Source organism: Octodon degus, unplaced genomic scaffold (assembly GCF_000260255.1).
Source record: "Octodon degus isolate 3935 unplaced genomic scaffold, OctDeg1.0 scaffold00047, whole genome shotgun sequence".
In the NCBI taxonomy this organism is placed as follows: domain Eukaryota; kingdom Metazoa; phylum Chordata; class Mammalia; order Rodentia; family Octodontidae; genus Octodon; species Octodon degus.
The window spans coordinates 6,959,394-6,971,582 of NW_004524623.1; the positions used below are offsets into that span (position 1 = coordinate 6,959,394).

Below are 12,189 nucleotides of genomic sequence, written 5' to 3' on the forward strand. Positions count from 1 at the left end.
TTCCGACCAAAAAAAAAAAAAAAAAAAAAATTGCTGTCTCACTTCTAGATGAAGAAACTTAAGTTTAAAGGGCTTCCTTCACGTTTTCTCAAGGCCTCGTGTCTAGTAGCTTGCATAACTCAGAGAAAAGCCCACATCTTCATGTCTTCCTCTTTCACTTGTACAGTTTGAAGCATAATTTTATCAGGGAAAGCTGGGATCATTTTTTAAATGAAGTTTTAGTGATGAGCACACTGAAATCAACATTCAGAAGTCTGTTGTATCTTTCTTTTTATGAGTTTTAAATATAGCATAATGACCATTGAAAATAAATCTTTGGATTCCAAGTTCAATAGCATCCTTCAGCCCCACTCACTCTCTTAAATTACAAGGACGTATTTCCATTTTATTGTAATTGGAACAGAAGCGGTTTTACTACACAGCCAGCGGTTTAGCAAGACTGCTTCAAGTTTCCAACTTCTCCAGATTTATCCTGGATGCACTTGAAGTTTTAAGTGTATAATCATTATCAGTGATGCGCTCTTATCTTCCGGCAGGATATAGAAAGTTCCCTGGTAGCTTCAAACTCTAAATTTATGTACTTTCTACTTGTTTTTCTTTTTTAGGACCAAATCTTCATGGAAAATGTAGGGGCTGTGAAGCAACTCTGCAAACTAACCAACAACCTTGAAGAAAGAATAGAAGAATTAGAGATCTGGAATAGGAAGCTGGCCAGGCTAAAGGGGCTCAGTAGTTCCAAGTCCTCTGCCAGTCAAGCAAGTACAATCAGGTACCTGCAGTGTGTTCATGGAAATCGGAGGAAGAAAGAGTGGGCCCCTTGCATAACTAGGTCAGACTAACTGGTCTACCTGGTAACGAAATCCCTTTGTTTCTCTTAGAATATTTTTAGAACATAATTGCCTCGTGTGATAATTTACTTAATTTATTTCTGCTGCTTCTTTAAAAACAAAACATGAGGCATCATTTTAATAGTGGTTGTTATACGAGGAAGAGCTCAATGTTAGCAAAAGAATGCCTTCTCTTTTCATGAGGAGAAGTAGTTATTTCTTAATTTAGAACACCATATTCTCAGGGGGGAACAGCTCATTATTTGTTTTCATTAATTAAGGAAGTATGTATGTATTTCCTGGGGTCTAGTTCCAAGAAAAGGAAAAATGTAATGCTTAGTGCATTCTTTTATGCTTTCTAACATTTTTCCCCCACACAGAGAGCTCCCAATTGCTTTGACTTTTCTTTTTTCAAATTATCACTCTATGACAAAAAAAAAAAAAATCATACTGCTCTGTTTGTGACAGCCTAGTCCTTTGTCATATAACTCCTGGCATCTAAATAGTATTCAATTTTCCGTCTCTCTTTTTAAAGCAAACTTAGTAGAGCTGTCAGTACGTCTTCTCCAAGAAGGGCTATCGCCAAAAACCCCAACAAGGTAAGCAGACTTCAACTGATAAGGAAAAGATGATATTTTTTATGCAAAATAATGTCTTTAGAGAACTGAATCAAGAATATCCCCTGTTTATTTGTTGCAAATTTCCCCAGTTTTTCATCCTCACACACTCCGTACATAGTTTAACTACTAACCCTTTAATGAGTTTTTTCAAATAGCAAACATTTTGAGAAAAAGGTCTATAATATGTCCATTGTAGAAATGTTATCTTGCCAGTTTTTGTATATATTGTCTCCACCAGCTAAAATTCAAGAGTTTCCACTTTCAGATGGCCATGGGCTGCAGGAGGCATGTGCATGATTTGACTTTACCCCATCCCTTATCTTTGGCTTCAGATAATCCCAGTGAAACTTAAGTTCATCCTCAGATCTGCTTTTCTATTTACTACTAAACATAAAACAGGAGGCTAGATGCTCACTTGCCTTACAGTATAAAATGGGACGTTTTCATCAGTGAATAAAGCAGCTTGCGTTGAGTAGGTTACCATTTCCAGTAAAAAGTGAAAGTTAATTGTTTATCAACTTGAAAAATGCCCTTTCTGTCACAGAGATATGCCATCCAGGAAGAAGCTGTAATAGTCCTTTCCTAAATGCAACCTACAGAGAGCTGTGAAACTCAGCTTGCCCCTTCTGCTCCACCCCTGGCCCAAACACGGCCTTTCCCAAGAGAATATGCGTGGCTTTATTTGGCGCCTGGTTAAAGGCTGGCCTGGTGTCTTTTCTTCTTGTTACTTACGTTGAACTATTCTAAGAGGATTCAGAAATAGCTCCAAATTCTTCTTCTAAAAACTAATAAAATATTATTCTGCTGAAAAGCTTCTGGATGTACCAATAAACACAAATAAATGGATAAATAAATATGTAGAAGTGTTCTGGGCAGTTCAGCCACATTATGAAACAGATTATAGTCTCTACCTTAGAGAGATCATTGGTAAGATTGCTAAAGCTCTTTGCACAGTGTCTGTACATATTGCTAAAAAAAAATACTAAATATGCATAGGAAGGATGTTCTTTGTACTAACCGATTTGTACTAGAATGGTGGGATGATCTATACATCCATAGTAACCCTGACAGATATAAATTGGTTATCTCTAATCTCTGTTATTTGTACCTTATGCCAAGAAAATAAAAATTCTCTGCTTTCACTTACCTCAGGGTGCTAACCAGGATATATGCTCACGAAGCAGGCCATGGTCTGCCTTCTTCTCTGCATGCCCTCAGGGGCTTGCATGTAGTGGGCACTCAAGAAATACTTGTCAAATGAATTCCTAAGTAAAGAGTCCAGTCTGATGATATTCTCTGAAGGTTCAAAATTTAAATTAAAAGCTTTGAGTAGCTCAGTGTTTTGGAGCATGGGTGAGGTGGGATTTGGCATGTAGTCACGGGGTCCAGAATTTATGCAGTCATTAAACTTCAACTTTTGCAGGTTTTAGAAGGGGCCAACAGGAGGCCAACATGAATCAGCTGTGATCTCTTCTCTTAAGAAAATACAGGACAGCTAAGAGCATTGGGAAAGAAAACACAAAGAATAGTTTTACCTGGATTTGATAAATGCTGCAGAGACTTAGTGTTGTAGGAGTTTTGCAAGAGTCTGGTCTGAAAGGCAGAGTGTGCTTTGGCGAGTCAGCAGCGAAACCAGGGGGGATGCTGTACATGGAATTAGTGGAATTAGTTGGCTTCATTGAGGGATAAGGAGGAAGTTAGTCAGGAAGGATAGTGAAGATAAGGCTGAACACCTATGTTAGGCTCAGATCTCCTGGACAACCAGCTAGGGAGTTCATTTGCCAAGCCGAGAAGACCTTTTCTATTGCATTTCTTTCATTTTTTTACAGATAGGAAAAAGGAGGCAGCAGAGCATTATATTTGGAGACATAGATCGTGGGGCCAAAGAATTTTAACTCAAATTATATCTCTGTAGCTTACTAGCAGCATGATCTAGGGTGAGGAATTTAACCTTCTGGTGCCTCCTTCTCTCTGTCTGTAAAATTGCAGAGAGGGTAAATCATATATTAGTTGCCCACCTCACTGTAGGGTTGTTGAGGATGATGAGGGGGATTTTTGTGTTCCTCAGTCTGTGTAAAGCACTCAGTAGAGAGCATAGGCTAGGTACATGTTGGCCGCTGTTATGGTTTCAAGCTCACTATTTTAATTTGCTCGTTGGTAGAATCTTCCAGGGAGCTGATAAACTACAAATAGTGAGCGTGTTTTGCTCCCCTATGCTTTTCTTGGTAGGAAATCTCAGATCTTTCTATGAGATTCACTCCTCCTCCCGCACTGCCATCAACCACTAGGTGACCTCGGCTCTGTGAGGCGTTCTTGGGTCATGGAAATGGCTATGTGTCAGTGGAGAGTGGTACTGCAGGGGTCAGTGGGGGCTGCTAATGAGCAGAGTGCTTGCTGTGGGCAGTCAGTGGGCCTTGTGAGGTGGCAAGAAGCCTGGCCGGGACCTGCCTTGACTGCCACAAGGCTCCCAGTGCTGGTCAGGACACATTCTAGAGGAAAACTGAGGCCTCCTATTCTAGTATTCATGCAGTTGCTCTTTCTTCCCTCTGTTCCTTCACTTCCAAGAGGCAGGTGGCTGATTCATGCTAAAGAATCACAGCAGTGGGGAGAAGTGGGAAGACCCTCAGAGTTCAAGTTCAAATTCAGAGCATGTGGAGGACACAAGCGGAAGGAAGAAATGAGCGTAGATCAGTACTCATCATCATCCCACCCCTTACAGATTTCCAGCCTTCACCCACTCCAATAAAACCCACTGAGACAGAATTTTTCAACATCTTTAGATTTTTAGTAGACTTCACAGTTCTTATGTGTGTCTGAATTTGAGACCTATTCAGAGTAACTGGCTATTAATTGGACCACTCGATAACTCTGAAAAGTGGGCAGGTACACTCGTTGCACTGTTTGGCAAATGAAGACCAATGCCATTTAGATGATTTGTTCAGGACCTACTCAAAGGCTGACCCCAGGCCACTTCCCTAGGCTTAGTCAAAGGATTTTGAGTAATATAGCAGAAATTTAAAATGATCTAATAGTTGTGAAGTATAAGTTGGAAGGGGAAGCACTTATTCTCTATACTATTTAACTGCGATCATTTCAATGAATTTCATAGAAATTCATAGCTCTGGCGAGATGTAGGGATGAGGCAAACCATTTACTTCTTGGTGCTTAGGATGTCTTTCCATGATATTTATTGATAATTCAGTTACAATAGCCCTAAGGGTTTGTGTACTTCTTCATAAGTGTGTGATTAATCCTACCTCCTTTTGGCAATGAAAAATTTTTTGAAAAAATAAGATAATAATCTTAAGAAATACAACTAAAAACCCCTTTGAAGCCATTTTGTAATTGCCACCATTCTTCTCATATCCTTCTGATTGAAAGCGTGGTCTAAGCTGCATCCTTAGATTCAGAATCACCTTAAATGATCAAAGAGCCTCTTTGTCTGAATTATCTACCAACTCCACAGGTGCCCATCATATATTAGTTGCCCACTTAGGTATTATTAAATGTGGCTCCTAGTTACCCCGTAACAATTTACTAATTTTCCTATCTCCTATAATGTCGTATGTAGTAGCTCTGAAAAAGAAGAATTGTTGAATAAATAAGACCCAGGCTCAGAGCTGCCTTTATAAATAGGTATACTGACATTATTAGGAGGACTTAGTAAGATTTTATGCCATAAATCTTCTTCATGGCCTGTTATGTTGCCCGAAATTCTTTTACCTGGATTTATGCATTCAAATCAAAAGATTTCCAAAAGTACACTATTCAGAGAGGGGCCTCTGGCCTCTGGCAGTGTCTTCTAAAACTTCAAGCATAAGTGCCTGATACAGGAAATGACCATGGTAATTGACTTGCAGGGTTTCAGGCAAATGAACGGAAGAAGCAGAACTGGATGTGGTGGCAAGCAGAGGCCCCCAGCGAGGGAGGCCACAGAGACCTCCGGCTCCCTTCTCGCAGCTCTGTGCTGAGTTGTCATGTTTCATTAATGAGCCTTCTTACAGGTTTATGTTTCAGGAAGAAAACTGTTGTGTCCTACCTGGATTTTCCAGACCATGGTTACAACTCTAATCACTGTGATGGCCTTCTGGTAAGAGAGACGTCAGTGCGCTACACCAAGCTCTTTTCTTCCTTCCTGTCTTCTGCTTCCTCTCACATTTAATCTTGGGCCTGGCATCTATTTTACTCTTAAGACAAAGAGCCCTTCAGATTAGGAATTGACCTTGTGTGGCTTAGGGCAGTGATGGCTAGCCTTTAGAGACCAAGCACCCAAAATGCAAGCCCCAAACCCGCTCACTGATTGCCAAATGCCAACACTATAGTGAAACCTGAATGCTATGGTTTTAGTTTAGAAAAAAACAACTCATACCATGGTCTGCATGCCAGAGGGAGGGCTGCTTGTCTGCTGCCACACATGTGCTGCAGGTTTGCCACCACTGGCTTGGAGCCTTTAAAGCTCTTATTCTGGAGGAAAGAAATCAGGCTTTCTGTACTAAAATGTGAAATGATGGATTTTTTTTTAAAAAAATCAACAGTTGTGTTTTAAGACCCGACTATGCAGTGTGCGTGTGTTGTGTTTCTCTTAGCTTTGCCAATAATGCTCTCTAATTCTTTGTTTTCCTTCCTGTCCACTTGAGGGACAAGAATAAGTAGGAGGTCAGGTGCAGTCTGCTCTATTTGGTCACTCACTCTTACTAGGATTCTTGGCCCTTGGCACTTGCCAGGCAAGCGCTTACTCTTCTGAGCCATCTCCCCGGCCCCTCTTCTGGATTCTTTAGTGACGACTTTATCCCAAAGGAACACCAACATGGGGGAAAATCAACCAAATGTGGTGAAATTGTAGCCAGATGTACTCAGGAGTTAAACCAAGCAGAGCAGAAAGCAAGTCAGGCGACTTTTGCCAGTTATCCCCACTGCCGAGAGGAGGGGCTCATCCCTTGTGCTTCTCAGACCTCTGGCCTCCAGGCTCCTGCTGCTGCTGCTTCGGTGACCTCCCGGTCTCTGAGCCCTGGCCCTCTCACCTGTGTTTTCTCTGGACTTTGGGAGACTCTTTCCTAGGTTTGCAGTTGATTTATACAATGAAAGGAAAAATCATTTGTGATCGTGGGAAAGGGCTGGCTTCTATTCTAGGGAGAGCTGGTCGGGGTCTCAAGGTGCTTCCTGTTTGTCGACTTGAAGCTGCTTTCCAGTTACATTAGGCAGTGCAGGTCTCTGGGCCCCTCTCTCCCCTCAGTGCTTTCACTTTGTGGGGGAGGGGTTGCTGAGAATTAAACCCTGGGCTTAAACATAAGCTCTTCCAAGTGGGGCTCGCTGCTGCCCACCATGGGAAAATGGCCAAGTGTTTGATGCCCCTCCATAAATTTCCAGCAGGAGCGTGTACTTTTTTTCACTCTTCTAAGTATCTGTCTTCTCCTCAGGAATTCCCAAGCAGAAAAGGGTGAGCTTCCAGTTCTAGCAGACATTTTTTACCTTCCCCAGATAACAGAAACCCCGCCCAATGGAATGGTGAAAGGATGTTGAATTTGAGGTGAAGAGACTGCTTTGTAAGATGTTTATCAGCTGTTTTGAATCCCAAAATTGTTGACCACTAAGACAATAAAATGGGATGCACTATGCTTAGTATACTGGTTCTGGCCTGTGGTATAACTAAGAGGAATCAAAACTAGGGCTTGCTGTAAAGAAGGGAGCAGATGTTCCATTTCATTTAGACCTAGAGCAGTGGTGGCAAATCTATGGCAGCGGTGCCCCAGCTGGCACACAGAGCCTCCCTGCTGGCACCCAACAAGTGTGCACGTTGTTGTTGCTGAACTAAAATCTCAGTATTCAGGCTTAATTGTAGTGCTGGACTTAGAGATAAATCAGTGGCTGTGGAGTTGCAGTGTGGACGTGGGTCTCTAAAGTGCTCGCCATCACTAGCCTAGAGTGCTCCGTGGTATGCCCTGAGGCAGATGCCGAGCACAAGTCAGAAAACGGAGTTATGGATTCATAAATTGGAGTTGGAGGAGGACGGGAGACGCAGGAGGACCAAGTAAAGAAGACTGCACCACAGCAAAGGTTGCTGGGAGATGCTCTGTGTGCTGCCTGATGCTTCTCTGGACTCAGGACCGCTTGCCCACGTAGGGCAGAGCCTGCTGGGCAGTCATCTGCTGCTGCTAAGAACCCTGGAAATTCATTCTTTACAAGTGGAATTTAAATGTGTGTCACATTTCTTTATGGGTACCTAATGATGGGAAATCCATGCTTTTGGTGGTGAACAAAATGATGCGGAGCTGATGTTGGGCTTCAGGTGTGTGGTCCAGCTGGCATGATGTCCACCAGTGACTCCTGTGAGCCCAGCCCGCAATGAGATGCTAATGCACAGAACTGCTTGTGTAGCTCATGAGAGGGCTCTAAAGACAAGAGCAGGAACTGTAGGACTGCGTGAGCACTGTGAGGCATAGCCCCTCAAAGTCCAGAAGCTGTTAAAGCCTCTATTTGGCAATACACATTCTTGGAGGGAAAGGCATCATCATTATTTTGAAGTCATGCAGCGTTGAAATGCGTGCTTCATCCATTGCCTTTTTTCCTTTCCTCTGCCCAGTTTGGCATCTTGTGCTCTGAAAAGACAGGCAGCTGGAAGATGTCAGAGAAGGGGGCCAGGAGTTTGGCATCCACTGTGGGTGCCTCTTTTCGTCTTCCAGTGCCACCGTGCAGGCGACCTCCACCAGTGGGATTTGACCTCTGGCCTGGCTCATTCCCACATGGAGCAGAGGGCTGTCTCCAGCCATTTACATGCTTCCTCTTGTAATCTTCCACTAGTGACAGATGCTTCTGAGACAGCCTGCCAGGCCAGGGGCAGCTACATGGAAAACTCCACCAGCACAGAGTTCCCCAGGAGCATCTAAGCCGCAGGGAGCCCAGGGCTTCTTCTCACCAGAGCAGAAAAGCCTGAGTGCGCCAGTTTCCATGGTGTTTATGCCAGCTACGCTGCCCTTCCCCCTCTCCCCATCTGTGTGGCCCCTGAGAATGCATCTTGGGCCAGCTGGATGGGTGTGATATATCTGGAAACAAATCTGTCACATAATCTTTTTTGTTTTTCCTCAACAGTGCCTCGACTATAGTCTTCCTTTACATACTGAGCTTAAAAGATAAGAATGTGCATGTTCAAAATCTTCCTCCAAGGTGAGAACTTGGATCTTTTGATCCTTTTATAGGGAGGGTTCATGAAGATGTCTTTTGCTAAGTGTCTTGCCCTCCTCCTCCAGTAATATCACAGGCTCGCTAGGGCTGGTCCTGCCGCCCACCACCACCACCTCAGGTAAAGTCAGCCTTCCCCTCAAACCCGGCCTGCCTTTCCTGGGACCTGTCACTACAAGAAACCAGCCTTCCAGCTAAGCTCGCTGCTTCCCTCCTCTCTGCTGAATGCCCCACAGGGCCTCAGACATCTCCGGCCACCACACAGACCTCCTCAGAAGCATGCGAAATTACTTTCTGTGAGATCCTGTCATGTCAGGAAACTTACTGCTGTCCCATCTGGGGAATAAGAAGGACCTCTTCCAACCCTGTGCATAGGTGGTCCCAGGAGAAGAAAACGCAGCAGAGGCAAAGGGCAGGTAAACGATGTCTAAAGAGCAACAACGGAGGCTTGGAGTGTTGTTTTTCCTTGTCAGTATTTAACTGAACGGTTTGTTAATGGTCTTAGATAATGGTTCAACTCTTTTGAGGTGGCCACGTTTTTGAAAACACAAATAGAGAAACTGGTGGTCATCTACAATGTTTTGGTTGATTCAAGTTGATAATTTTCATCAAGTGAAAGTGTCTTGTTTGTCTATTGCCAACACAGATGTCAAACAGTGACACAAGTGAAGCCAGAATGTACACGTGGGTTCATTTTTGGGATCATTTAGAATTTTAAAAGTGTGGTTTGTGGGCTCTACACCCAAACCCAGTAGGGCAAAATGTAAATGATTTTGAAGCTCTAGAGCTCAGGGTAAGGTTTAAGCCAATGAAAAATACAAACTTGCCATTCCTCTTTCAGATTACCTCCATTTTTATTTTAGAAACACACATGTGTGAGTGCACTCATGCGCACCAACACACAAACAGAATTGTTCTTCAGCTAACAGCAATTCTATGTTTAAAATATAGAAATTCACTTGAGGGCCACGAATGTAACTATTTCAGTAAGATCAAATACAGTTCTTCCGGGCTGACCTGATAGCTCAGCAGACAGACTAAAGCGCCTGATTAGGCCGAGTGCAGGGCCCGGGGTTTGATCCCCAGAGTGCCGTGCCGACTCCGCCCGGGTCGCGCTGAGATGGCAATTGAGACTGGGCGTGGTGGCGTGCACTTGTAAGCCCAACACTTGGGAGGCTGAAAATAGGAGAATCGCTACGAGTCCGATCATTGTAGTAAGACCCTGTAGACCCTGTACTAAATACAGAAGGAAAAAAAATAGACTCTTCCAAAAATATACTAATTTATTATTACGTTGAAAAGTCTCATAGTGACCACCTGTTGCAAGTATCTGAGTCATTAATGCTAACACTAATACCAATATGCGTTAGCATGATTAATCTGGTAGGATTCTGTCAAAACAATAACTTTCAAATAATAATGGTTTCCCGTAATAAGAATGTATTTCTGACTCGATGTACGTACCAAATATGGGCCAAAAGAGGTCTCTGGGTCATTGTGTCATTCAGGACCCCGTTGACGGAGACTTCATCTCTAATATGTGTTCCCAGAAAATCTATCCAGTTGGTAAGAAAACAAATATCATGCTGTACACTAGCTCTTACAGCTTCCACCCAGGTGTCATATGTGTGACTTCTGATCATAGTTTATTGATCAAAGCAAGTCACATTTGTCATATCTAATTTAAAGACAGATAAGGATGCAGCTGGGAAAGATGAACCACACTATTTGTAAGCAGTCCCAATGACTGACACATGGAATATAATCCGTGGATAAAACTGGTGGCAATAATGTCATTTCTTTTCCTTTGGTATTGTTTCTTACCCTAGTGTCAGATAAGTAATTCCTACTAATAGTCATCACCATTATCATGGTATCACGACGTACTTTAATCCATGCAAGGCATTGTCATAAGTCGCTTACATAAATTATTTAACCCTCACAAGCCTAGGAGATAGGCATGGTTATTATCCTCATTTTTCCCTAGTAAAGAAATGGAGGCAGGGCTGACGAGATAGCTCAGTGGACTAAAGCGCCTGCTTAGGCAAGCTGAGGAACCACGACTCAGTCTCTGGCACCACATACCATGCCAGCCCTACCCCCAGGGTGGGCTGAGATGGCCACAAAAATAAATAAATAGATAGGTAGATGAAAATAAATAAATAAATATAATTAGTACAGAGTCTACAGGGTATCACTACACAGATCGGACTCATAGTGGTCCTCCTGTTTTCAGCCTCCCAAGCGCTGGGATTCCAGACATGTGCCACCAGGTCCAGTCTCAGTTGCCATCTCAGTGCACCAACCAGATGTTTCTGAGAGATTAAGGACTAATTAAAAATTAGAGAATAAAAAATTTAAAAATCCAAAGATTAAAGAAAAACCCAAATATCAGAAATCTCTCTGTGGGATGCAGGATATCTTTTAGTTTACTAAGCCTCAAAACACTTTTGAGTCTCTTCCCTGAGGAGCAAGACTGCAGTCAAATAGGTAAAGGGAATCAGCATCTTCATGGCATGATGAGCTCAAGTCATTATTTTTCTTTGGGGACTTTGATCAGTAAGTCTCTGTACATGATGACAGTTACCTGCACCCTAGTTCCACCTGCACTCCCCCAACCTCCCACTTGGTGAAAGATTTGGGTTGGACTCATCAGGGACTCAGGAGCATTTTAGAATGTTGAGCTTCTACTCTGAGGAACCAACTGATGGACTGGATTTTAGCCTGTGGAACTAAAAAAGATTTAAGTACACAGGAAAGTAAGAGAGATGGTGAGATTTTTTTAAAATCGCAAAGCTAAAAAAAAAAAAAAGGATTTGTAATTTCTGTTCATTTTGTTTGAGAAAACAGAATTCTGAGAAGAGCAAATGTAAAACAAAACAAAACAAAACAAAACAAAACAAAACAAAAAGATTCCCAGTGTTAAAGAACTCAACTGTTGTTGGTGGGCATCGCTGACTTTTTGGTATGAATGTGGCATGAGAAAAACCAGCTAATGAGCTCTATTGGAACTCAATCATTAGTACAGTTTTATGAGTAGGGAAATGTCCCTCTTCTACCACAGCAGGACATACTCTTAAAAACATGTTTTTTATTTTTATTAGCACATGTTTGCTGTGCACAATGACCACGTTCCTTGTGGGGAGTGGGCACGTGTAACAAAGCATCTCAGTTCTGTTTCCTCTTCTTCCCCTGTCCTTCCATCTCTTGATCCTCTCGCCATTTGAGAAAGACCTGATGTCCTACTTCCTATTGTCTATCTCTTATTTTGCTGTATATATGGATTCCTCATGTAAAGGAAACACGTAATATTTAAGCCTGTGTGTCTAATTTATTTCATGAAGCATTATGGTCTCAAGGTGCATGCATTCACTACAAGTGGCTCAAGTTTATCCTTCTCTGTGGTAGAGCAGTACTCTGTTGTACATAAATACCACATTTTCTTTATCCATTCCTCTGTTGATGGACACCTAAGCTTCCAAGATTTAGCTGTTAGGAACTGTGATATACATATGGCTATGCCTGTGTCATTGCTTTGGTTTTTTTTTTTTTTTTTTTTTTTTTTT

At 42.5% G+C, this 12,189-nt stretch overlaps 1 protein-coding gene across 1 annotated transcript in view; it reads left to right on the forward strand.

Moving 5' to 3' along the window:
- Myrfl (myelin regulatory factor-like) overlaps positions 1 to 12,189 on the forward strand; it is a 110,914-nt gene that overhangs the window by 85,489 nt on the left and 13,236 nt on the right. Inside the window, exons 14-19 of the mRNA XM_012514956.2 lie at positions 606 to 769; positions 1,363 to 1,426; positions 5,452 to 5,537; positions 8,534 to 8,608; positions 8,692 to 8,744; positions 8,860 to 9,039. Of these exons, the coding sequence (XP_012370410.1) occupies positions 606 to 769; positions 1,363 to 1,426; positions 5,452 to 5,537; positions 8,534 to 8,608; positions 8,692 to 8,744; positions 8,860 to 9,039 (622 nt within the window). The remainder of the gene's footprint in view (positions 1 to 605; positions 770 to 1,362; positions 1,427 to 5,451; positions 5,538 to 8,533; positions 8,609 to 8,691; positions 8,745 to 8,859; positions 9,040 to 12,189) is intronic.